This window comes from Theropithecus gelada, chromosome 3, assembly GCF_003255815.1.
Source record: "Theropithecus gelada isolate Dixy chromosome 3, Tgel_1.0, whole genome shotgun sequence".
Classification (NCBI taxonomy): Eukaryota; Metazoa; Chordata; class Mammalia; order Primates; family Cercopithecidae; genus Theropithecus; species Theropithecus gelada.
This window is the reverse complement of record NC_037670.1, coordinates 159,661,427-159,688,949: the sequence shown is the minus strand read 5'-3', so window position 1 is coordinate 159,688,949 and position 27,523 is coordinate 159,661,427. Positions and strand designations below refer to the sequence as shown.

The window sequence follows — 27,523 nt, the reverse complement described above, 5'->3', positions numbered from 1 at the left end:
GAGATGACCCCCCCATGTTGTCTTATGCCCAATTTCTGCCTCCAAAGAAATAAAAAGTAAAAACTAAAAGGCAGAAATGAAATCCACAAGCAGACAGCCTGTTGCCACACCCAGGGCCTGGTGGTTAAAGATCGACCCCTGACCTCATCGGTTATGTTATCTATAGATTACAGACATTGTATAGCAATGCACTGTGAAAATCCCTATCCTGTTTTGTTCCGATTTCATTACTGGTGCATTCTGCCCCCAGTCACGTACCCCTTGCTTGCTCAATCGACCAGGACCCTCTCACGCAGACCCCATTAGAGTTGTGAGCCCTTAAAAGGGACGGGAATTGCTCGGTTCTTGAGACAGGAGTCTTACTGATGGCCCTGGCTGAATAAACCCCTTCCTTCCTTTAACTCAGTGTCTGAGGAGTTTTGTCTGCGGCTTGTCCTGCTACACTTATGCTGCTATTCTATTATCTTCTTAATTTTCCACTTCACTAGGAAAACAAATGGAGGCCGGGCTCCCATCCTCCTCCAGCACTCCAGGGCTGCCTGGCCCAGCAGGGATCTTCGACCTGGTTTCCAAGGGAATTCCCGGGAGGCCTTTCCAAAACACTCCCATTCCCTTCCGCTAACTTCAGGGGCCAGGAACGGACACTTTTTCACTTTCCTCAGGCCCGCTGCGCTGCCTCGCTCGCGTTCGCAGTGCGCAGGAAACCGTGTGCCAGCAGGGGGCGCCCGTGGACCTCCCAGTGAGCCAGCTGCCCAGAGCCGGAAGTGTCCCAGGTGCTAGGACTCCGAGGGGGCCGGGAGCGCGCCAGGACCGGAAGTGTACGAAGCGGGAGCGCGCAGGGCCCGGAAGAGGCAGGCAGCCAGAGGAGGTCCGGGGAGTTCCGGTGCCAGACAAGACGGTGGGGATTTAAGTTCTGGGTGGGGCGCGGGTCCCACAACCGCTCGGAATTTGCCTCCTGGCTCCGCTCTGGAAGCTAAGAAGGGGCACAAGAAGTGGAGAGAGGGAACCTGAGAGCAGGGAAGCCAGTAGCCGGCGGGTGGAGCGCCCCGTCCCTCGGGTCGGAAGGAGCCGGTGCAGCCTTGACCCGCGTGCGGCAGGGTCAGCGAGGCCCCTGCGGTGCTTCGCCCCCGCCTTCCCCTCCGCAGTCACCGGCTCTCTGGGCCTCCCACAGGTCCAGCGGCGGGTACCGGCCCCCAGAGCGAGGGCGGGCTGTGAACCGGCATCACATCGCGTTCCCGCGGGGGCCCCCTTCCGCTTAGGCAGGGAACGGCCGGCATGGGACTGAGGTCTGTCCGCGAGCGCGGTGCCCCGGAGACCCGGCTTCTGGAAGGTGCTGCGGCCTGCCCTTCCGGCCCAGAAGCAGGGCGGGGAGGCGCGGGGTCTGGAGTCTGCAGGACCTGGCTGCGAATCCAACCAGCTGATTTCAAACTTTTCTGTGATCTTCTGCAAGTTAACTCAGTCTCAGTTCCTCGTTTGCGAAATGTACTTAATATGCACCCCAGGGTGAACTAAATTTGTCCACATAGACTGCAGCAGTGCACTTGGGAGGCGCCTTAGGGAGTAGGAGTCACTAATATCAATGAGTTTTGACAGAAATGAGGGGGCATTGGCAAAGGTGTGCCCTGTGGCCATACAGGTTAGGAGGAGGGCCTGCTAATATTTTTTCTTAAGTTGAAAACAGCCATCTGAATGAGCAATACATTATCAAATTGTGATTCAGAGAGGACTATTGCTGACTACTTTTTTCTGGGCATACCTCTGCTTCAGGAGCTTGTGGCTTGATTCCTAAGTGGAAGGTAGAGACCTAGGCCCTCTGAGTCACAACTCCATCTCTCTGGGTGAGGACTGAGCTCCAGGACTGCAGAGTGGAGGCAGAACAATTGGGATAGGAAGAAGAGAGGCCAAACTAGATCAGAGTCTGGCGTGGGCTTCAGAGTCTACAGACTGGCACAGTTATGCTTCCTGGCCCCTGTTGCTGGTTCAAGTGTGACCAATCAGAAATATCTTTAGCTTAAGGGCGGGGTGTTGGCCAATGAGACTTGATTGTGAAATAAAATGCCCTCAGTTTCATGTAACTGAGCCACCACAGAAGAGTGGAGAAATCGAGTTGACCCGGTGAGGGAGAGGCCATTAAGAGGTATTTTAGGGATTGGATGGGCTGGGCACCCCGAGGACTGGCATTTGGGGTGGTAATGAGGAGGAACATTGGGGGCCTCCGCCTCTTCCTTTCCTCCTGTGCTGAGTCAGTCAGCACAGAGGCTGCAGGAGGTAGCTCTGGTTGGCTCTGGCTGCCTGTGGGGGGCACCGCTTTGCGGAGGTCAGAGGGCTCTCTCCTGAGCCGCTCTCATGCCCACAATCACATCTGCCTGATGTCTGTGAATGGCCGTCTGAGTCTCCTGGGCCCTGCTCACTTTTTGGTCACCTCTGGCCTGCCCTGCACCGACCGGTAACTGCTTGATGACTGGAGGTATTGGAATTCACTGAACTTTGTTGTTCTTTGTAGGAATCAAAGATCAACTCCCACTGAGGACAAATGGACCTGTAATTCCGGGTGTGACCAGAGAACGGGATTTACCTTTCTGATAAAAAGGTCATTAAGCTTTGGCCCTGACTTTTCTTTGTGAGAAGGTACAGAGATGGAAACCTTACAATCCGAGACTAAAAAGAGGGTCCTTCCCTCATGGCTGACAGCCCAGGTGGCTACCAAGAATGTGGCACCAGCGAAGGCCCCCAAGAGGATGAGAATGGCAGCAGTGCTGGTGGCAGCAGCAAGGTGCGACAACCCTGGTCAGATGACTCCTGCGAATCTGGCGAGTGGAGCAGGGACCTCCACGACCTGGGCCAGGTCTTCCAGCGTAGGCAGAACAGCAAGATGGGCGGGTGTTTCAGTCTGATCATCTCTTGAGCTTTTAGGAGGTGGAGGGGCTGTGGGCAGGAGGCAAAACAGGTTAAACCTCGAGGACAGGCACCCGCTTCTGCCTCTGCACTGGTGAGTGCTCTGCTGTCAGCACACACACAATGGGTTTTCTATGTCAGCCAATCTCTGATGCCAGTTGTCCAAAATGCCAGTCTCTTCCTTTACAACAAACATGGTAACATCAGATGGGCAAGATCAGTGGTAGGGTCTGTTCTCCTGAGTGGTGCCTGCTCCTCCTGTGGACAGCCCTTTAGGGATGGACAGATGAGCAGCAGCTGCGGGGCCAGCAAGCGGTCAGGAGCTGAGGAGTGAGTTGAATGACGGTAATTGTGTGGGGTGGGGTGAGTCTCCAGGCTGCAGCATCAAGTGGGCGGGGCCCCAGCACTCAGTGTCCCCCTCTCTGGCTCCTCCTCCTCTAAGGTTTCCTGACCGACAGCCTTCCCATGTGACTGCTGCCGCCTTTCCCTAAGTCTGGTCCTGCTTTCAGGTTCCTCTCAGTGCAGCCTCGGCCTGAGGTCCCCTTCCTCTTGCATCCACGTGTGTGTTTCAGAGGCGGCAGCCCTTCCCTACTTCCAGATCCTTGTAGGGCGGTTGGTGGAGGGTGGGAGGCACCCCGGTGTTGCCTCCATGAAGCCCTGTGCCAGTCACCGGTCTGCAAGGCTAAGGAAATTGTGTCCATGTCGGAGAAAGCTCCTCGGCTCAGAGGTGCTGGTGCCTCCTGTGTGGTGGGAAGTTGGCGGGAAGAGGCCCTCTTACTCCTGTTTTCTTTGTCCTTGTGAGACCTGAGAGTCTGTGTCATCTGTGCCTTGCGTGTCTTTGTTTCAGACCCCCTGCGACGAGGACTGTGTACTGCATGAATGAGGCCGAGATAGTCGATGTTGCTCTGGGAATCCTGATTGAGGTAAAGTCAGCCAAGCCTCTTACGACCAGAAACTCTGCATGGGCAGAAGCTAGACTAGGCCCTTGGTCACCGTCAGTAAGAGAGACACCCTCTGCTGTAGGCTACCTCTTCTTTCTCCTGCCACTTGCCTTGCTCTTGTGTCGCCATGTTCTCCAGGCCTCTCCCCATGTGGTTGTGTGCTCGCGGGGTGAGTCTTTGGGGCTACATGCATGGGAGGGCATGCGTGTGTTAGGGAGAGCGTGACTGCACACTAGTGTGTATGTGGATGGGACATGAAGCCTTTACCTGTTTGTGTTCTTGGAAAGGTTCCCAGTTGGGTAGGTGACTTCTTAACCGTTGCCCCTCTCCTGAGCAGAGGCTGCTGAGCTTCCTGGCTTCCTGCAGTAATAATTGCAGTGCCTCAGAGTTGCACAGCATTCTGCAGTTTACCCAGTGCCTTGACAGCCTGTGTGATGTCATTTGGGCCTTGCAGTAACCCTGTGGTGTGGGGCTTTTCCTAGTGCTAAGGCATGGGCCCACACCCAGGTTTTGTATCCTGGGCTCCTTCCATTCTGTCACCGCCCCTTCTAGACATGTTTCTTCCATTTCTTTTTCCTTTCCCCTCACTAATCCTCATGCCTCTGCTGGCTTCTCTCCCAAGTGGGTCCTGGTTTCTTCAAGAGCTGTGAAGAGGGGGTGTGGGGAGGAGTGGGGTGAAGAGAGGGTAGGTGCTCAGGATATGGGTGCATTGCCTGGCCTGATCACACTGGCTTTGTAGTTGCTTCTGGATACATCCTGCGTGAGTCACTGACAGACAGATCAGCATGTTAGGGAAATGAAACGTATGTTGAGCCTGCCGTTTCCTGTACTCCGCAGAGCCGCAAAAAGGAAAAGGCCTGCGAGCAGCCGGCCCTGGTGGGTGCTGATAACCCAGAGCTCTGCCCTCCCTGCTCCGTGTCGCCTCACACAAGTTCTGGGAGCAGCAGTGAGGAAGAGGACAGTGGGAAAGAGGCACTGGCTGCAGGCCTCAGCCCTTCCCAGAGGCCAGGGGATTCCAACTCTGCCTGCCGCAGGAGCCCCGAGGAGGAGGAGGAGGAAGAAGAGGATGTGTTGAAATACGTCCGGGAGATCTTTTTCAGCTAGGGCATAAACTGTGCACTCAACTTTCTGCTGAGAGCAGCTGGAGGACAGCTGAGCTTCCACTGGTGCTGCTGGGCCACCCGCCTGTGGGAATGGGGCTCTCTGTGCTCCTAGCTTTGTGCCTTCTTGGGCCTGGTGGATTCACGTCAGGCCAGAAGTCTCCGGACACTCCTGGCCTCCGGGCTGCCATTCTGAGTGTGCAGAAGGCAGGACTCAAAACAAGATCCCATTCGAATCCCGCTGTATGTACTGCATCCTCTCCCAGCTCTGAGGCTCTGGAATCCCAACTGTCTGTGTTAGTCAGTCACCAGGTTCCAGGGAAAATGATGTCATTTGGTGGTCCAACTTACTGGAACCAAAGAGACAGAACTTTTCAAAGAAAAGGATCACTGCCAGGTGCACTGGAATTACTAGTTTAGTCCACATGATCTCTCCTGGAGGAAGCCTGTTTAAAAAATAGTTTCCATCATGAGTCAATCAATGAGCTCCCACCTCTCCAGCCAGCCTAGAAAGCAAACGAGCTGCCCACAGTTCTCTGCCGTGTTTGGGAGGTTGAGGCCACAGTGTTTGGACTGGTAAGCCAGACAGGCCTCCTCCCCCAAGCTGCTACCTTGCTTTCACATGTACCTTGGTTCCTGGGCAGCTAGTTATAAAGCAAGAGGGACAGGAGCCCAAAAGAGACACTAAGGACAAGAGATCACACCAGAGTACATGTTTCTGCCTTTGTTTTCAGTGTGGCTTTGGACAGGAATAAATGAGTGAATCATTTGCCATACAGGTTTTCCAATGCGCAGGTGCTGGAAAATACACACAATTCCCCAGTGCTTAAGTTGTGTTAATGTCTTTCCCAGTTCCGGGTTGAGAAGTGGAGGGTGGCAGCATTTGTATGTGTGCAACCGTCCAGTCCTGATCACACTGAGGATTTGGTGTCCTCCAGGGTCTCATCATGGGAGTGATTTGCCAGCGGATACCTCTGCCCTGACTGGCTTCAAGTCCAGGGAAGCTTTGAAGCAACCAAGGCTTGTCTTTGTGCTCCATGTGTCCTGTCTTTGTTGAGTCACTCAGAGATCACTTCTGGACCTCTGGGGTTGGAATCCCAGTGACGGCTTATGGTGGCCCACTCACCATCGTGGGCTGAGCGGAAGCTCCTTAAGCAGGCCCCCAGAGGCACTGAGGTGCTCGCTCTTTTAATATCCTCATTTGTTTCCATAAGTCTTTGCTAGGTTTCAGTTTGGCATTTGGTGAATCAGCCTGGAATTCTGACCTCATGACAGGAATCATTCCCTCCCCACCCTCCTGAAGCTAGAGGAAGATTTGCTCAGACCCATTAATTAAAGCAGGAATTGGTATGACAATGAGCTGCGTGGTTTTAGGGAGTCCTTGGGAGCCTTGGAAGTTGTGAAGGACAGACAAGCCTATACTAAGAAGCCGCAGGTGCCCTGGCTGCCCTTGCTGCCCTTTGGCCTCTTTGACACGGGGGCCCCACCTCCTCTGCAGTAGGTTCCATCTGCTGGAGCTGGAGATCAGTGTTAGCTATAAAATGAGATGGCTGAACAGATGTGCCACCTCCGACCATGGTTGGAACTGAACCCTCGCAATCACATAAGCCTTTAGCAGCTCTCAAGCTCACTGTAAGCCCTTAGAGAGAACATAACCGTGGCCATTAACAAGAGGATGAGTAAGGCCTGGGCGCTGCCCAGAGCTAGAAACCCAGGCCACAGGAGGGAGAGCCTGACCCACTTCCACACATAGCAGAGGAAGAGGCCCAGGCCGCCGGCCAGCAGCATGGAGGACGCAGCCAGGAAGCCCACTGCTAGCTGCCACTCTCTGTCATTACCATTGCACCAGGCTAGGAGGAGAGGCTGAAAGGAAAAGAGGGTGAGGACCAGGGACCCGTACACGCCAAGCCTGGCCAGGGCCAGGCCAACCAGAGGCACCCCCAGGGCCTCCAGCTCAGGGAACTGGTGACACTGTAGGCTGCCGGCATCCTCATTCCACAGGCAGAAGTTGTAGAAGCCTATTCGCAGGTTGGGCAGGTCAATGAGGTCCCCAGACTTCCAGAGGAGAGCGTAGAACATCAGGCAGATGACCACAACTGTGAGGACAATGATGCTCATGAACAGCGGCTGGTCGCCCCACCGAGGCCTTGGCCTGGCCATCTCTCCTGCCCTCTGCGGGGGGACCTGTGGGGAGGTCACAGCAGTCAGTCTATCTCTGCCTCGCTTGCCCCCTGTGTCCTCACAAGCTCATGTTCTCCCTTTGGCATTTCTTATAAACCCATGACAAGCTTCCCCCCTACCCTGCCCTCCGCCAAGGACCAGAAATCTGAGGTAACCTCGTGCCAGGAACTATTTGCTAATAAGTCATTAGCTGCCCTCTGATTTGAGGTCAGGAGGAAAAGTCTCTCCCAAGCAGCTTTGAAAGTGTGAAACATCTTCAACTGAGTGAAGTGCTCTTTAGCCAAAGACTTTGCTTCAGTCCAAATACAACCAACCATTGGAAACAGTGAGGGGATTTCTCACCTCTTTTTTGAAGGTGGGTTTTGACTGAGGTGAAGGGCAAGGCCCACCCTTAATGGGGACCTGAAGGTGGAGGAAGCTATTGGTTTTCACCACAGCTGCCGAGACAACCACCTGGGGAGCTGTAAGAACTACCCATTGCTGGGCCACAGATCAATCAGAGCCCAACTTCCGTGCTTAGAGCTGGGCACTAGTGTGTTTCTGAAGCTCTGCAGCTCATTCGAAGGTGAGCCTGGGTCAAGGACCACTGACACACGCACTCTGATTTTACCTGTGGTGCTCTGGGAACTCATTAGTGGGTCAAGACAAGATGTCACCTGGTGATGAAATCCCATCATATACTCATTACTTTAAAAACTAACACAATTTTTTTCCTGACAATAGTAGTATATGTTAATTATAGAAAACTTAGAAGTTTTTGTTTGTTTGTTTGTTTTTGAGGTGGAGTCTCGCTCTGTCACCCAGGCTGGAGTGCAGTGGTGTGATCTTGGCTCACTGCAACCTCTGCCTCCCGGGGTCAAGCGAGTCTCCTGCCTCAGCCTCCCGAGTAGCTGGGACTACAGGCACCCGCCACCATGCCTGGCTAATTTTTGTATTTTTGGTAGAGATGGGTTTCACCATGTTGGCCAGGCTGATCTTGAACTCCTGACCTCAAATGATCCACCCACCTTGGCCTCCCAAAGTGCTGGGATTACACCATGCCTGGCCAGAAGATATTTTTTAAATAATAATAAAAAAGATAACCTTTTATCCCACCATACACATAAAACCACTGTTAATAGTCTACCAATATTTTCTTCCTGTGCTGATGTATTTTTACATAATCATGGTGTTGAACGTAATGTTTTTCTCTAGATTTAGTAAACATTTTTCAAAGCTGTTAAATATTCTTCAAAAACACGAGCAATGGCTATGTAATAGTTCATGTGGAATCATCCATTACACTATTATTAGACAAATTGTTTCCACTTTTCACCATTATAAGTGGTCAGTGAAGATGCTGTGTGAATCGTGTTTGGAATCTGATTTTTCTCAGGTGATCTACCTATAAGTGCAATAATTGGATCAAGGGTAGAAATATCTTTTAGTGATCTTACTAAATACTGCCTAACTGGCCTACAGAAAACTTGCTAATCATAGGCCCTCTAGTTGTATATGAAAGTGCCGACTTTGTTATATTCTTTTAAAAAATTCTTTTCACTCCTTTTTAAATCAGAAGGGCTTTGTCCAGTTGGCCTCTGAAACAGTGGTCTGCACACTGTACCTTTACATATGTGTATTTTTCAATATGGGATAAGGTTTGGCTGATATGGTTTGGCTGTGTCCCTACCCAAATCTCATTTTGAATTGTAGTTCCCATAATCCCCACATCGTGGGAGGGACCCAGTGGGAGGTAATTGGATCATGGGGATGGGTTTCCCCCATATTGTACTCATGGTAGTAAGTCTCATGATACCTGATGGTTTTATAAAGGGCAGTTCCCCTACACATGTTCTCTTGCCTGCTGCCATGTAAGATGTGCTTTTGCTCTTCCTTTGCCTTCCATCATGATTGTGAGGCCTCCCCAGTCATGTGGAAATGTGAGTCCATTAAATCTCTTTTTCTTTACAAATTACCAGGCATCTCTTCATAGCAGTATGAAAATGGACTAATACAACAGCATTCACACCGGGAAGTGACTAGGAACACAGAGCTTCAAGCTTTGTGAGGCACGAGGTACTGGGGCCATGATACCAAGTGGCCTCCTGGAAGCCCCGGCAAGGAGTCCCAGGTGGTGTTCAGCAGCAAAATGAGTGGTGGCCCCGGAAAGGGACCTGAAAACTACACAGCCCTGATGATCAGCTTCTGAGGGGAGCCCTCTGGAGGAAAAGCCCCCTCCTCTTTCCCAGAGCTGACTGGAAGGTCTGTCCCATTCCACACACTGCATTTGTTACAGGAAGGGACCAAGTGGGGGAAAAAAAGAACATGGAACAGGCTGAGAGAGAGGGCGGCTCCATTCAAAGGACCTATGCCAAAAATGAGAATAAAGATTGACCAGCGACTTCTTTGGTAGAGACCTGGGCACCCTGGTCAGTGAAGAGCTGGGGCCTATGGGTACAGCAAAGGTGGAGTCCACATTGCCACCACCTCCCCTCAGATGCCGCTGCTCTGGGCTCAGCAGCACTGGGCAGTCTGCCCAGTCCTGCCCATGGCTTTTGCTCCAGAGGAGCCCAGTGGGGACAGTCGGAGTGGAGGAGTGAGGGGCTGTCCCAGTGGAAGCCCTGGCTGCTGCCTTGGGTGGCACTGTTTCTCAAACGCTCTGGAGGCCCCAGAGGGCCAAGGGTCTGAAGACTTGGGTTTGAATGGAGTTGAGAGATTCTTGGAGCAATGATACTTGTTACAGAAGGATTTACTGGGAACTGAAAAGGTGGCATTAGTCTGGGATGATAAGGAGTTTTAACCCTTTGAGTCCATGGTATGGGAAAAATTGCCATCGGGAACATATTTTTTATGGTTTTGCTTATTTAGTAAATGTTTGTAAAAGCCTATATCTGTGCTTTTAATGGGTTTGGGTATTTTAGGGTGTGGAATAGATTTCCAGGACTTCTCTGATTTATGACGTCATGCTGTGGAAAAGAAGGTTTGACTTCCTCCATTGTTCAGGACCAACTGGGAAGGGACTTGGGGATGCCTTTGTTTAAACACTCCCTCTCACTTTTCCCATTTGAATTCTGTTACACTGGGGTTCCAAAAAAAATTGTTAAACATTTTGCTTTGAAAACAGAGCTCCCTTTTTAAAAATTAATGTGGCTTCTCAGGGGGAGATTGCATCAGCCACCTTGCGGCAGCTCCTGCCAGGTGCCAGGAGCCTTTGTTTTGACTTCCTCATTTTCTCTCAACTGACTTTTTAATGTAGAGCAAAACAAAACGAGCCAAGAAGCCCAGGACCAGGCATATGGAGAAGGTGGTGGCCCCTCAACCTTTTTAAATTCAGTCCCAGCTCCTATGAGGCTCGCCACCATCTGGTGCGACTTGGAACTTGAACTTGGAATTCTCTAGTGAGGCCCAGCTTCCACTCTTGCCTTGTGCAGTCCAGCACCTGCTTAGCTGCTCAGGCTGTGTATGAACACATTCCCATCTGCCCATCCTCAGCCACCCCCCAGCTCCTAAATTCCTACCCTACTTTTTGCTTCTCTAAGTCCGATCCATGCAGCATGAACATTCCTGGGCTCCTTCAGCCCAGACTCTGGTTTAGCTCTAAATTAGGATTTATTCTCCACTCTAGTGTCACATCTCTGAGGAACAATCTTCATCTGTTTTGTTATTCTGATACACAGTAGGCACTTTTTTTTTTTTTTTAAATGAGTGAATGAAAATGCTACATAGTCTCCCTGAGTTCTTTCATGTACAAATCTTGGTTACACATCTTAGGACAGCAGAGCTGCTTGAGGGAGAGCTGTGTTTAATGTCACATGCGTGTTCAGCACAGTGCTGGCGTGGCCCATCCATGCTTTCTATTGAACTATGGACAGACTTCAGGAACTTGTGCATGGAGAGGGTGAAGGTTAGTGCTCGCTTCTTTCCCTAAACTTTGTGCAATGACAGCATATGGATCTTTGGTTGGAAACCCCAGGCCTACCCTGGTTTTTGTTTTTTTCTTTTCTTAAACAATCCTGATAATGACACTTCCACCACAATGAGCTTATAAATGCCCTTTAATGGTAAGCCAGTGTTTCCTTCAGAGAGCAAAGGGGAGACTGCTGAGTCACTGTGACCATTTTGAGATAAACTTTTTCCTGTTCATAATAAAATAACACATGCTGATTGCAGGAAACTGGAAAATACATGAAACTGCAGAGAAAAGACTAAAAGTCATCTATACTTCAGGTCGTAGAAGTAACCACTGTGAACAGCACACTTCTTTTTACAGTATTGTTTTACACTGTTGGGGTTACATAAAATATACGTTTGTATCCCACTTCGTGAACATCATTCTACGTGAACTAGAAATGTTACCTAAACACTATTTTAAGGGCTCCAGATAGCTGTATCAAAGTTTATGGTTTATACATAGATGCTTTGTAACATTATTTTGTTATGTTATGAATGCTATGGTGAATACTTTTGTGAATCAACTTATGTTTCCACCAGCAGTTTCAGCGAGTGCCTGTCTCATCCCATCCTCCCCAGTATTGCATATTCTTGAGTCTTTTATTCTTTGATAATGACAAATGATGAATCAGTGATAGTTTTTCTTCATAATGAGTAAAGTTTAACATTTTCAAGTGTTTGTTGACCATTTGTATTTCTTTTGTGAAGTGCTGTCAGTTCTTTTGCTATTTTATAAATAATTTTGAGTTTCAGTTTTTGTTTGTTGGTCTGTATGAACCCTTTAAAAATAAAGGCTGTTAGCTTTTTGCCATCGTAGTTGTGACAGTAAAGTATAATCCTTTCCTGCACTAGGTCCTCTGGACCAAGATGCAGATTTAGACTCCAGGTCAGCATGTAATTTGACCACTGTCACTCGAGAGTCACAGCCTGAGCAGGGCCTTAGAGGGGAGATGATTTCTGCTTAAAGGCGACACAAATTCCTAGTTAGGGAAATAGAAGGAAAGTATTCTCAGGAGATTAATTTAAGGCAGCTTTTTTGTTTGTTTGTTTAGGCATCTCTAACATTTTCATACCAATAAGGGAGAATGGGATGGGGGCTGAAAGAGACACAAGTATTGTATCATTTAATTCTAAATAATGTATTTGTCAGGTTCTTATTGAAAGAGTGAAATTTTCAAAAGGATCAAGATAGCCATCTAAACGCAGGTAGTATGTGCCTCCACCGTGGTGAGAAACCAGAATAGTAAGTGGGTCCATTTTGAACAGATTGTCTAGGAGAGAATGCTAGGATAAACCATAAAAGATACGGGAAACATGAGAAGTAAGGAGAGGGTTTGAGGCAGCTTGCCCAGCTGGGAACTGACTGAGAGTCGGGAGAGGCTCCTGATGTGGGGAAACAGTAAGCGAGAACCCCCTAGGGCTCCAAAACAAAATTCTATAGTCTTGGCCATGGAAGGACACCTTGACCCCACTGGGCCAGGGCCTGGGCCTGACATTCGGAGCTGCCTAACATTGCACAGAGGCATTGCTCCAGAAAGGAAACCAATACAAAATCTCACATGCATCTGAACTTGGAGCAGCCTCAGCAGGGTGCCATTTTGAGAGCTTAGATACTGGGACTCTACAGACATGGCTCTTGCTCCCGAGCTGCTCCAAGGAGGGAGACAGGAGAGCAGGTGCTCCCATGCCCCCCTGGGAGGGTCTGCTGCCCTTCTGTGTGCTGCTATTGAGACAGATGTGAGTAGACGCCTCTCCCCACAACTTCTTTTCCGCACTGCTTGTCTGGGAGGGACACTATGATCCCAGGCCCAAAGTGGCATTTTGAGAGTTTAATGCTGGGCTGCATCCCCCTCCCAGCCTGAGTTTGGGCTGATGAGGCTGCAGCTGCCTCCTGGCTAAGGAAGGATAGGGAAATCAGGCCATCCTACACATATCTAGGACAAGACCCACTGCCCTGCCGTGGGCTACTGTGAGACCGAGATGTGACTGGCCCATGTGTTCCACAGCTTGTTGCCAATGCTGCTTGCTTTTAAGGTGCTCCACCCTCTCTGGTCTCAGGCTCCAGTTGCTATTTTGAGAGTTTAATATTGGGCTGCACCTCTCCCTGGAACTGAGATTGGGCTGGTGCAGCTGTAGCTGCCACCCAGCCAAGGATTAACAGGGAAATCAGGCTGTCCTGTTGTGGGCGGCAAGCCACCCAGGTGCCGAGGCAAGAGACCGAGGGCATGAGCTGTTCCAGTATAATAAAATATATAAAATAAGAATAGTTATACTAGATATCGATAATAGATATGATTATATATGAATATCATTAATCATTAGTTTGTAACAATTACTCTTTATTCCAATATTATAATAATCCTCACTCTACAATCATAACCTAGGAAAAACCAGGCCATACAGAGATAGGAGCTGAGGGGACGTAGTGAGAAGTGACCAGAAGACAGGAGTGCGAGCCTTCTGTTATTCCCAGACAGGGCCACCGTAGGGCTCCTTGGTCTAGCGGTAACGCCAGCGTCTGGGAAGATGCCCATTACCAAGTGGACTGTGGTCTCACGGTAGCGTCAGTACCAAGGAAAAACACCTGCTACTTAGCAGACTGGGAAAGGGAGTCTCCCTTTCCCCAGGGGAGTTGAGAGAAGACTCTACTCCTCCACTTCTTGTGGAAGGCCTGACATCAGTCAGGCCTGCCTGTAGTTATCCGGAGGCCTAACTGTCTCCCTGTGCTGTGCTTCAGTGGTCACACTCCTAGTCCGCTTTCATGTTCCATCCTGTACACCTGGCTCTGTCTTCTAGATAGTAGTAGCAAAATTAGTGAAAGTACTAAAAACCTCTACTATGAAGAAATAATGGCGTAGGCTGTGTCCGCTCTCTCTCGCTCTCTGTCTCTCCGCCGTGGCTGCCAGACAGGGAAGGTCCCCTGTCCAGTGGACATGTGACTCACGTGACCTTGTCAATCATTGGAGATGACTCACACTCCTTACCCTGCCCCTTTGTCTTGTATCCAATAAACATCAGCACAGCCTGGTGTTCAGGGCCACTACTGGTCTTTGTGTCTTGGTGGTAGTGGTTCCCTGGGCCCAACTGTTTTTTCTTTTATCTCTTTGTCTTGTGTCTTTATTTCTACAATCTCTCATCTCCGCACATGGGGAGAAAAACCCACTGACCCTACGGGGCTGGACCCTACACCTATGCGCATCTAGGTCAATACCCACTGCTCTGCAACATGCTGCTGTTGAGACTGAAATCCGAGCAGACCTCCTTCCCCACAGCTTCTTGCCCATGCTGCCTCCCTGGAAGGAGCCCTGCCCTCTTGGTCACAGGCCCAAGGTGCCATTTTGAGAGTTTAATGCTGGGTTGTACACCACTTATTGATGAGTTCAACTTGATGTGGCTGCAGCTGCTGCCCAGCCAAGGAGGGACAAGGAATCCATGCTCTCCCACACATACCTAGGACAATACCCAGTGCCTGCTACAGGTTGCTATGAGACCGACTCAAGTAGACCACACTCCCTACAGTTTCTTGCCCATGCTGCTCACCTGAGAGGGGCCCCACCTTCTCTGGTCACAGGCCCACAGCTGGCACCGTTTTGAGAGTTTAATGCTGATTCACAATCAATCTGAATGTGAGGCAATGTGGCTGCAGCTGCCACCCAGGTAGGAAAGGGACAGGGAAAACCAAGCTCTCCTAAGCACACTTAGAACAATGCCCATCACCCTGCTACAGGTGGCTGTGAGACTGGGGAGTAGCTCACCCAACCCATCACAGCTTCCAGCAACACCAACATGGACTGCTTGGATCCCAGTTGGCTGCTTTAACGCTGCTACTGCCATCACTCACATGACACCACCTGCTCAGGGGCTAGAGATCATGCCCACACACTAGGCTCACCACTCCCACTACTAGCTTCTAAGCAAGCCATGTGGAGGCCCAAGAATCAGACCTCCAGGACCCACTAACCACCAGAGCCAGCATAAGCTGCTGTGGGGACTAAAAATGGCACACTGACCCCACTGTTGCCACCACTCAGGCCCAAAGGCATCCAACTTGGCATCCAAGTCCCCAGCTAAACTTCTGGGGACTTAGTCTCAGCTAATTACTGTACTCTATCCCACTGAGGAAATCACAGAGACCACTGACCCTAGGTACTGCCGAAGAAGTCATAGAAAGATCACACTGCTGCAGGCATCCGAAATCAAAGTCAAAGTATCTTAATCAACAACATACATACATCCTCAGGAAAAAATTCCCCCTTATGAAAGCAATTTCAAAAAATTGGAACAAGCAACTGCTACATCAGATGCAAAGAAATCAATGAAAGGATACAGGAAACATGTAAAAGCAGAGAAATATGACACCATTGTAATAGTCCATTTTCACACTGCTGATAAAGACATACTTGAGACGGGGAAGAAAAAGAGGTTTAATTGGACTTACAGTTCCACATGGCAAGGGAGGCCTCAGAATCCTGGCAGGAGGTGAAACACACTTCTTACATGGTGGCAGCAAGAGAAAATGAGGAGGAAGCAAAAGCGGAAACCCTGATGAACCCATAAGATCTCATGAGACTTATTCATTATCATGAGAATAGCATGGGAAAGACCAGCCCCCATGATTCAATTACCTGGGTCCCCTCTCACAACATGTGGGAATTATGGGAGCTACAATTCAAGTTGAGATTTGGGTGGGGACACAGTCAAACCATAACAATCATCAAAGGACCACAACAACTGTCCAGCAGCAGCAGATCCCAATCAAAGAGAATTCTTCAAAATGCCACATAAAGAATTCGAAATATTGATTTTAAAGAAGCTCAATGAGGTACAAGAGAAATCTGAAAACTAATACAAAGAAATCGGAAAATTAATCCAGGATATAAATGAGAAATTTATCAAGGAGATAGACATCTTAAATAAAAACAAGCAGAAATTCTGGAACTGAAAAATTCATTGAAGGAAATACATCATATGCTCAAAAACTCCAATAGTAGACTACACCAAGCAGAAGAAAGAATCTCAGAACTCGAAGACAGGACTTCTGAAATAATCCAGTCAGACAAAAATGAGGAAAAAAGGATAAAAAAAGAATGAATAAAGCCTTTGAGATTTCTGGGACTACAAGAAGTAACTGAACTTATGAATTATTGGTATTTCTGAAGGGGAAGAGAGATTAGAAAGTTTGGAAAACATATTTAAAGAAATAGACATCCAGATACAGGAGGCCCAGTGATCCCCAGGAAAATACACTGCAAAAGGACCTCACCGTGGCATATTCAGAATGTCTGAAGTCAAGTGAAAGAAGGAATTTTAAAATCAGCAAAAGTGACTAGTCACCTATAAAGGAAATCCCAAATCACATCAGACTAATTGAGGACTTTTCAGCAGAATCCTTACATGCCAGAAGACAAGGGGATGGCATTTTCAAAGTGCTAAAGAAAAAAAACAAAAAAAAAAAACAAAAAAACAAAGTGTCTGTCAGCCAAGAATTTTGTATCCTGCCAGAATAAGCTTTATGAAAGGAGAAATAAAGTCCTTCCCATACAAGCAAATGCTGAGGGAATTTGTCACCACTAGACTGGTACTACGGGAAATGCTCAAAAGGATCTTAAACATTGAAATGAATGGTGTTTTTAATTATTTTTGATGCAGGGTCTTGCTTTGTCACTCAACGTGGAATGCAGTAGTGCAATCATAGTTCACTGCAGCCTTGACCTCCTGGGCTCAAGCAGTCTTCCTGCCTCAGCCTTTTGAGTAGCTAGAACTACAGACACGTGTCACCATGCCCGGTTAATTTTTAATTTTTTTGTAGAGACAGGATCTTGCTATTTTGCACAGGTTGTTCTTGACCTCCTGACATCAGTTAATCCCCTTGCCTGGCATCAATTAATCCCCCTGCCTAGCATCCCAAAGCACTGGGATTAAAGGCATGAACCACCATGCCCAGCCAAAAGGTTGACATTCACCATCACAAAAACATACAGAAATATAAAACTCATAGTTTGTATAAAACAATCATACAAAGGAAGAGAAAGGAATCAAATGGCAATATGACAGAAATTCATCAAAACACAAAGTCAAAAAGGCAAAGACAATTTATAAAACAATTTGAAAACAATAATATAACAGAAACAAAGTCTCACAGATCCATATTAACCTTGAATGTAAATGGATTAAATGCTCCACTTAAAAGATACAGATTGGCAGAATGGATTAAAAAACATGATCCAACTACATGTTGCTTACAAGAAACTAACCTTAGCCATAAAGACATATAGACTGAAAACAAAGGAGTGCAGAAAGATATTCCATGTAATTAGAAACCAAAAGCAAGCAGGCATAGCTATACTTACGTCTGATAAAACAGATGACTTTAAATTAAAAGTAGTAAGAAAAAAAAGATAAAGAAGGTCATTGTGTAACGACGTAGGGATAAATTCAGCAAGAGGATATAACAGCCCTAAATATATATGTACCCAACATTTAAGCACCCAGATTCACAAAACAAATACCACCAAAGAAAGAGGTAGACAGCAATACAATAATTGTAGGGGACTTTAACACTACACTCACAACACTTGACAGATCATTGGGACAGAAAATTAACAAAGAAACATTATATTTAAATTGAACTTTAGACCAAATGGACTTATAAAACATTCTACCCAACAACTACAGAATATACATTATTTTTGTCAGCACATGCAACATTCTCCAAGATAGATCACATGTAAGGCCACAAAAGAAGTTTTAACAAACTTTTTAAAAATTGAAATTATATCAAGTTATCTTCTCAGACCACAGTAGGATAAAACTAGAAATCAATACCAAGAGGAACTTTGGAAACTATATGGATACATGGAAATTAAACAGCATGCTCTTGAACAATTACTGGGTCAATGAAGAAATTAAGACAAATTAAAAACATCTTTGAAATGAATGCAAAACCACATAGTACTAAATCCTGCAGGTTACAGCAAAAGAAGTGCTTAGTGGGAAGTTTATAGCGTTAAATGCCTAAATCAAAAAAGTAGAAAGATCATGAATTAACAACCTAACATTGCAGCTCAAGAAATTAGAAAAGGAACAAACCAAATCCAAAGTTAGCAGAAAAGAAACAGCAAAGATCAGAGCAGAAGTAAATGAAATAGAGACAAAAAATTTACAAAGGATCGATGAAACTAAAAGTTCATTTATTAGTTCTTTGGATCAATGAAACTAAAAGCTGATTATTTGAAAAGATAAGCAAAATTGATAAACCACTAGCTAGACTAACCAAGAAGAGAGAAGATCCAAATAAACACAATCAGAAGTGAAAAAGACATTACAACTGATATCATAGAAATACAAAAGATCATCAAGAACTATTATGAACAACTACATGCTCACAAACTAGAAAAACTAGAGGAAATGGATACATCCCTGGAAACACAAAAACCCCCAAGATTGAACCAGGAAGAAACAGAACTTATAAACAGACCAATAACGAGTAGTGAGATTGACTCAATAATAAAAAAACTCCCAAGAAAGTTTAAGACTAGATGTATTCACAGCCAAATTCTACCAAACATACAAAGAAAAACTAATATGAATAATCCTGAAACTATTACAAAAATCAAGGAGGAAGGAATTCTCCCTAACTCGTTCTCTGAGGTCGGGGTCACCCTGATACCAAAAACCAGACAAGGACACAACAGAAAATGAAAACACAGCCCAACATCCCTGATGAATGTAGGTGCAAAAATCCTCAACAAAATACTAGTAAATCCAATTCAACAGAACATCAAAAAGGTAATACACTATGATCAGATGGGATTTATTGCAGGGATGCAGGGATGGTTCGACATATGCAAATCAATAAATATGATACCCTGGGTTGCTGGATTGCATGGTAGTCCTATTTTCAGTTCTTTGAGAAATCTCCATACTGTTTTCCCTAAAAGTTGTACTAATTTGCATTCCCACCAACAGTGTATAAGCATTCCCTTTTCTCTACATCCTTGACAATATCTGTTGTTTTTAGACTTTTTTTTTTTTTTTGGAGATGGAGTCTTGCTCTGTCGCCTAGGCTGGAGTGCAGTGGTGTGATCTCAGCTCACTGCAACCTCTGCCTCCCAGGTTCAAGCAGTTCTCCTGCCTCAGTTTCCTGAGTAGCTGGGACTATAGGCACACACTACCATGCCCAGCTAATTTTTGTATTTTTAGTAGAGATGGGGTTTCACCATGTTGGCCAGGATGGTCTCAATCTCCTGATCTCATGATCTGCCCGCCTTGGCTTCCCAAAGCACTAAGATTACAGGCATGAGCCACCACGCCTGGCCTAGACTTTTTAATAATGGTCATTATGACTGGTGTAAGATGGTATCTCATTGTGGTTTTAATTTGCATTTCTCTGGTGATTAGTGATGTTGAGCATTTTTTCATATGTTTCTTGACCACTTGTATGTCTTCCTTTGGAAAATGTCTGTTTATGTCCTTTGCCCACTTTTTAATGGGGTGGTTTTTTCTTGTTGAGTTGTTTGTGTTCCTTGTAGATTCTGGATATTAGTCCTTGGTCAGATGCATAGTTTGGCAGCCCCTTCCCCACCGGGCACCACCAGCAGCAGTTGCTATCATGGCCCTGAGGACTGCCTCATGGAACTTACATGTTTTAATTTTGCTGCTGTTAAACATTACACACTTTGCAGATTTTGCAGAGTAGAATATTAAAAGAAAAAACCAGGTAAGCTATTGGGTTCCTAGGGCCTTTCTTTTCATAATGATTTCAGAAAGCCAAAGGGGACCAGGGAGGGAAGAACTTGCTTTGATAAGACACTTTGATCAGTGGAAAGTGTCTGAGAAGGAATCTAATTTTAGTGAGAACTTATTAATAATTAAAAATAGACCTCAAATCTCTTGAGAATTTACTATATGCCAGGCTTTGTGCTAGGCACTTAACAGGTATTATCTTATTAATTTCTTATAACCATGTGGGGTAGAGTTATGTTTTCATCTTCATTTTCCAGAGAAGAAAAGAGGCCTAGTGAGGGTCAGTAACTTGCCCAAGTTTGCATAGCCAGTGAATGGTGGAACCTGTCAGGCTGCATTGTTAATCACCGTGAGGATCTACCTCTAAGTGGAGGCCTGGCCCTTTACATGCATTTACTCATTTAATCTTCACAACACCCTTGTGTGGACATTATTGTCACTGTTCCCATTTGACGTAGTGAAGATAGTGTGGAATACTGGTTCTAAGCATGGACCTTGAAGCTATGGCTTCTGGGTTCAAGACCCTGCTCTTCCATTCACCAGCTGTGTGACCTTAGTTACTTAAAATCCTTCTGCCTAGATTTCTCATCTGTAAAATGGCTCTAATTATATAACTTATTTTGTAGATGTTATGGAAATTAAATGAAGTAATTTGTGCATGACACTTAGAACATGACCTGGTAAGTATTATTTAAATTACTACTACTATAGAGAGAAAACTGAGGCTCAGAGAAGTTAAGCCCAGGCTACCAGCTTGACAGTAGTGAAATTCTAGGAAGACAAATAGTGCCAGGGTTCATTCCCAGAGATGAACTCTAGGAAGCTGGCCTCATTTATGTTTGGTTGTGATGACTCCAGGATGCAGCTGCCCTGTTGAGAGGTAGCACAGTGTGGTGGTAAGGAGCATGGGTTTTAGAGCCAGAAGACCTGGGAGCATGTCGCTGTTCTGCCACTCACAAGTCATGTGACCCTGGCAAGTTACATAGCCAGCCTGAGCCTCACATCCTCATCTGTGATGCGTCAGTTGTCACGTTCCTCATGGGCTGTTTTGAGACTGAAGGAAGTTCACTCATATACAGAGGGCCTGGGGTCTGACACAAACTGGGTCGATGTGTCTGGTCTGGTCATGATGCTGAAGCAATAGCTCGGGGGTAAACGGGAATTGATGGAGAGTCAGGTAGAGATGGTTGGGTGTGTCGCCTGAATGGAGAGAGGAGAACTGGGAAGGAAATGTTAGCAGAATAAAGCCAGGGCAACAGAACTTGCCAGGGCATAGAACAAGGGTGCAGGTTTACTTGTCGGAGGCCACCAGTCCTGGCTAAAATATTTCTGGTGGAACACATTGAAGATCATTGTGTTCATGGTTTGGGTGTGGCTGTCACAAAAATAAAAAGGGAAGAAGAAAGGGAAATGCGTCATTTTTCCTTTGACAGAAACATGAAGTCCAGGTTCTAATTTTTTTCAAAACAGGGCTACTGCAGTGTTTTTCAACAGTGTATATAGGTGGTGGCAGCTCCTGGATTTCACAGTATTTTCTGTGGACAGCCATCCCAACCACCAAGTTTTTTATGAATGCTGTGATGTTTTGATTTACTTAATTATTCCATGTAAATAAAACAGCTTTATCAGATGAAATAGGACTATACCATGAGACTGTAACATAAAGTCAGAAGCATGAGTCCAGGCACCCGGTTAACAAGCCACTGAGATAGCTGTTTAAATGATTCCATTAATATTAGTTAACTTGCTATTTGTGCAATTGTTTTGTTGATTATTAGCTCTCACTAGCAGATAATCCAAGTGGGTACAAAGGTTACAAAAAGTTTAGAGGGAGAAGAAGATCCTTAAAAATGAGAAAATGTCTGCAAATGACCCATCCTAATTTGTTTGTTTGAGACAGAGTCTTGCTCTGTCACCCAGGGTGGAGTGCAGTGGCACCATCTTGGTTCACTGCAATCTCTGCCTTCCGGGTTCAAGCAATTCACCTGCCTCAGCTTCCCGCCACCACGCCCAGCTAATCTCATTTGGTTTCTGTTGGCAGGAGTCCATGGTCCAGTTTATGGGCAGCTAAGATTCACAAGATTCAGCGTTTGAGAATCAGTAGTACCAGAAACTAGTGATTGCCTTGCCTTTGGCTGTCAATGGTTAGTTTTCCTGCTCCAGCCCTCTCTTCTGCAATTACAAAGGCAATTTGCCACTCACTTCGACTGATGGGGTCAGCATTTCATCTTGTAACTCTATTAGTGAAACATTTTGGATGACTGCCTGAATCAGAGGCCCCGGGGAATCAGTGCCAGGACAAACCAGGTGCCTGCTCTCATTGAGCTTGTACTCTAGTTCGGAAGGCAAACACCAAGCTGTTTTTTAAAAGATAATTATACTTTTTGAAAAGCTTTGGGAAGGAAATAAACAGGGTGAGTGAGGGAGAGAAACTGGCAGGAGGAAGTGATGACTAGATTATAGGGTCGGGGAAAGCCTGTCTTCAGAAGAGACATTTGTTTTGCGTCCTGAAAGCGTTCTTCATTAACTAATGTTGAAGCAGTTGATTAGCTAACTAGAAAAGAGAAATAAAACTATTTTAGGTCCTCATCTCACTCCACATACTGAAATAAATTTCACATGGATCCAAGAGTGAAAGGTAAAACCATAAAAAGAATCAAAGATCTGGAAAAAAGGATATATTTGATTTATGAGTGAAAAATAAAATTTGGAACTTAAGAGCAAATGGAAACTACAAAGAAAGAATTGCACAGGTTTAACTATTCTAAAATCTAGATTTCTATTCACCAAAACCAACATAAATATAATTAAAAATCAATGAGCATATGGAAAATACCTATCACAACTATGAAATGACTAATGTACTTAACGTTTAAAATGTTTATGCAAACTGAAAAAACATTAAACCTCATTAAAAATGGACAAATATGAAGAGATAATTCACAAAGAATGCAAAGTAGTTAACTAACATGAAAAAAAAATTCTGTAACTTTTTTAAAGATACGCCAAATAAAGTAACCTGAGTTTCCCTGTCAACACTATAGGTAAAAACACTTGATGATACCAAAAGTCTACGGTAAAACTGGCATTCTCACACAGTGATGGTGGATGTGAACATCTGTACACACTTTCAAGGAGGCAGACTGGCAATACACATTAAAAACCCTAAAAACAGTCATATCTCTTTGGCCCACTTTTATAAATCTATCCTAAGATAGCAATCAGAAATCCAGTCGATAATTTATACATAGGAATGTTCAGCACAGCATTACTTTTGGCACAAAATGGGAAGCGGCTGGAAAGTCCAATATTAGAAGTCAACTATGACGTATCAAGGATAAAATACTATGCATCTTTTAGAAAAAGCAGGTATAAAATCACTCTACATAGTGTGCCTACATCCATATAAAGAGGCATAGGAGAAAGAGACTAAAGAAGTATTTGAAAATGTTAATGTTAGCTGTGGTAGCTCTGGGTAGTCACATTACAGGCAATTGTTCTTCTCTATTTGCATTAAAATATTTTTAGAATTATGGGCTACATTTATAAAAAAATAAATTTATAAAACAGACAATCAAAACAACCTTAGTAATTAGATAAAGCAGGGACTAAGCTGGAAAGAAAGTTGAGAAAGGGGAATATGTGCAAGATTGAAAAAATATCTCATGGTCCGAGTCTCAGACCTGAGATTTTGGGGAAGGTGGTATGGGAAGTTGATATTGAAAAATGCTCTTCAGTTATCATGAGGGAAGAAAAGAAGGAAATATGTATCTTTTCCCTCTTCCAAAGGAGCCTTTGATTTTATAGGCAAAGAAGCATAGTGGAAGTTATTAGCGAAACTAAGCCCATATTTTAAAAAAATCTCTTAAAATATGCACCAAGAGAACTAAAATACCACCATAGATTTCCATTGGGGCATGAGAAGCAATCTGGTCTAATAACTAATATAAGATCTAAACATCTCTTAGGTCCTATTCTTTGAGGCAAGAACACAAGTTTTTCTGTTGATATTAATTTTCGGTGTGTATTTTAAAGTTTTATGATGTGTTCATAACTACCTTTGAATAGTAGTTTAGTTAGTGGTGGTCAGTGACCTGCTTTTGTTTGCCTGTTTCTGATGAACAGTGTGTCGCACCAGCCACAGCCATGTCCTTGTACACACTGCGTGCAAGACTCTGCTGTGCGTAGTCAGCCCTGCATCATTTCTAACCAGTTACACTGGCCTTACTTTCATCATCTTTGAGGCCAGAGCTACACATGTTGATGCTGCAGAGTGGAAGGAAGGAGAGCAGAGAGTAAAGGGGGTAGATTATGTAGATTATACAGACGTGAGGGAGGGAAGGTCAGAGATACGGAACAACCAGTGAGTTCCCCTGTGCGGATTGCCAGAACGTGAAATATCTGAGAAGAAAACAAAATTGTCTTACAAGGTAGTGGACGTCTGGGTAAGCTGTGATGCTTGCAGGATCAGTACTTACAGAAAGCAGGTGAAGAGCCCACAGGAACAATGAAAAGGAGAAGCAGGAAATTAGGGTTGGTTATTTGAATCTTCCTCCTCGCTGGCTTTCTAATGTCAGACTCCAGAAAGGAGGAGTGGAAGGGAAATGGCAGGAGGATGCAGTTCTGAGCTGGTGCCCTCTCGCATTCACAGTTGTGCCTAGTAAACAGCTCTCTGAACTTTGGTACATTTGTTCTGACTGATGTCACTATCAGCTGATTTCACTTTCGTTTCTTAACTTGTCAGTGACCCATGACTTTTCAGAAATGAGGGATGTAAACAACTTTTTACTGTGCATCATGACATACTCTTTACTCACACTGTAGCTGGCAAACCAACTGATTTAAAGAGCCAGGAAATGTCTTGATTATATCACACAATAATTCCAGAAAGGGAAGTAGCCGAAGAACTCTCGAAGCTCCCAGTGATTTAAACTGCAAGATAAACACAACCCGGATTTTTATTCAGAAGAAACCCCTCAGGATCATCTGGTCCAAGCTCTCAGCCAATGTGGCAGTCAGGACCCAGGTCACCTCCTACTTATTCTCTTGGGAAGCAGCTATGCCGTCTGTCCCTCCATCCCCTTTCAGAGATCAGTTTTGTAATGATGACTGGGCTTCTCTGGACACAAAATTTTGTGTCCTGAGCGTTCTTACTAGGGTATTTAGGCCCATGTTGGAGCAGCTGGAACATCTATTTTATTTCAAAATAAGAGCAGAACAAAGCTTTTATTTTTGTAAGCATTGGGACTCCTGGCCAGAGTTTAAAAATTGCTTCCGTTGCTCACATGACCAACTGGAAATTTCAACTGTGGGTTAAACTTGGTTACATGAGTCCGCTACCTAGTGCTATTGCTGAATCCTTCAGTGTTTCTCTTCTGCTTCCCTGCCCTTCCTCCAAAGGAGGAGTTCTTTGAACTGCTACATTGCCCTCCCCCTGCCCCTAGTTCTTTTAAACTCAAACTCTAGAAAGAGGTGATGGGATCCAGCTGGAAAGAAGAACAGAGGCTTTGAGATCAGAGAGTTCTGCTACATACTAGCAAATTATTTAATCTCTTTGAGCATCAACTTCTTATCTGTAAAATGGAAACAGTACCTACTTTGCATGGTTGCTCTGGGGACTGGAAATAATATAAGTGCTTAGTACAATACTGGGAACATAGTAGTGGTAGCTATTATTATGAAAAATGGAATTTCTGTATATTTAGTCTAGCCTTTAAGACAGAGAAAATTAACTTTTAGATACCAATATAGTTACTCTGAAAACTCAATACTGATGAGTGAAGTAATATAGAAGAGATAGAAACATATTTATATTTGTGAAATTTATTTAAGGTTACCATGTACCTAGTTTTCAAAGAGTCAAATAGTTTTTTCAAAACTTGTATGAAAATCGGCAGTCCCACACTCTCCCTTTCTTCTTCTTCAGAGGCAAGCACTTTCACCTGTGCTCATTCTTTAGGCATTTACCTCAGTTCTCTAAATAACATGCTTGGATTGATACTTCTTGATTTTTCAGTTTCAGGCATAATCTACTGACTCCCAACCATAGAAGGTGAAGATTTAGCTTTCTTCTTCCCAACTGCGTGTTCCAGAAATGTGCTTCCTCTCTTCCTCCTCTATCCAAATTGGTTATAGTTTTGTTTAAATCAATATTCAGTGTTTACAATATTGTAATATGCATAGGTATACTTTATTTTATTGTGCATCTCTTTGTGGATCCTGCATCTTTTACAAATTGAGGATTTGTTGCATCCCTGCATCGAGCAAGACTATTGGCACCATTTTTTCAATAGCCTTTGCTCATTTCATGTCCCTGTGTCACATTTTGGTAACTTTTGCAACATTTCAAACTTTTTCATTATTATTATATTGGTTATGGTGATCTTTGATATTACTATTGTGATTGTTTTGGGGTGTCATGAACTGCACCCAAATGACGGTGAACTTAATTGATAATTGTTTGTGTGTTCTGACTGCTCCACCAACCGGACATTCCTCCATGTCCCTCTCACGTTAGGTCTCCCTATTCCCGAGACACAAAAATACTGAAATTAGGCCACTTGATGTCCTTACAATGGCCTGTAAGTGTTTAAGTGAAAGGAAGCGTCACATGTCTTTCATTTAAAATTGAAAGCTAGAAATGATTAAGCTCAGTGAGGAAGGCCTCGTGAGAGCAAAGATAAGTCGAATGTTAGGTCTTACGTTGTGAAGGCAAAGGCTCAGATGATCGTTAGCATTATTCAGCAACAAAGTATTTCTAAATTAAGGTATGCCCATTAGGTTTTTTTAGACATAACAGTATCACACACTAAATAGGCTACCTTATAGTATAAACATGACTTTTATATACACTGGGAAACAAAAAATTCGTATGATTTGCTTTACTGTAATACTTGCTTTATTGCAGTGGTCTGGAACAGAACCTGCAATATATCTCCGAGGTGTGCCTGTAAATACCATTTACAGCAGCTGAACCATGTAGAAAAATTCAGATTACTTTTCCTATCCTGCATAACTTTTGATCTTCTCTGAAGATAATTGCCTTTTTAAAAAAGTTTGTTTGTTTGCTTGGTTTTCTATTACTTAACACTAATCCAACCCTCAAATGTTTATCAAATCTTCTATGAATAAATGTCTATGCATCAAGTATTCTGTATCTTCCTGAGAAAGGCTTTTCAGGCCCTTCCAACCTGCCCCACTCTGGGGCTTGACACCACACACAGCTGTTGTCCTGGATTCTCACATCAACACCATGCTGGGGATTCCCTTTACTTCTGTCCTAGGTTGGATCTCCTGCTTCCTGCATCAAAGACATTTCTCTTTCTCCATTTATTCAGTTCTGGGAGAGTAAATCTCCCAGATTCCTGAGAAATGGGTACACTGAAAAGAATTTTTTGAGAACTTACAAAACTGAAAATACCTTCATTCTAACTTGATCTATTCAAATGTGATCAAATTTAGACTGAAAATAAAATTTTAGGTTAAAAATAATTTTCCTTTATAATTTTGGAGGTTTCGTCCCATTATGTCTAGCTTTCTTGTTTTGTTGAGAAGTCTAAATTTGTTATGCTTCCTAGCTTCCAAAATGGTCTCCTCTCTTGTCATCCTTTCAGCTTTATGCCTTAAAAAATAAATTATTTTGGTGGTTTTAGGAGGGAGCAAAATTGAATGTGTATCCAGTTTGCCATTTTTAACTGGAGATCTAAATATTTCTCTGTTCTTCTTCTTCTT

At 44.9% G+C, this 27,523-nt stretch overlaps 2 protein-coding genes across 12 annotated transcripts; one reads left to right on the top strand and one right to left on the bottom strand.

Moving 5' to 3' along the window:
• The first annotated feature begins 424 nt into the window (after window positions 1-424).
• On the top strand, window positions 425-5,762 carry CYREN (cell cycle regulator of NHEJ). Of its 11 annotated transcripts, none has more exons than XM_025378860.1 (4): window positions 425-898; window positions 2,504-2,773; window positions 3,743-3,818; window positions 4,674-5,762. In XM_025378860.1, exons 2-4 carry the CDS (start codon window positions 2,637-2,639, stop codon window positions 4,938-4,940), a joined length of 480 nt encoding a protein of 159 aa, XP_025234645.1. In that variant the 5' UTR covers window positions 425-898; window positions 2,504-2,636; the 3' UTR covers window positions 4,941-5,762. The 11 variants fall into 11 exon arrangements, with proteins under 11 accessions (XP_025234645.1, XP_025234647.1, XP_025234651.1 ...); XM_025378862.1 differs by having other exon boundaries at window positions 425-917; XM_025378866.1 differs by having other exon boundaries at window positions 425-917; window positions 2,504-2,810.
• TMEM140 (transmembrane protein 140) lies at window positions 5,335-24,524 on the bottom strand. The gene is made up of 2 exons (XM_025378859.1): window positions 24,271-24,524; window positions 5,335-7,120 (listed from the first exon to the last, which is right to left on the bottom strand). Exon 2 carries the CDS (start codon window positions 7,094-7,096, stop codon window positions 6,548-6,550), a length of 549 nt encoding a protein of 182 aa, XP_025234644.1. The 5' UTR covers window positions 7,097-7,120; window positions 24,271-24,524; the 3' UTR covers window positions 5,335-6,547.
• Window positions 24,525-27,523: the final 2,999 nt, after the last annotated feature.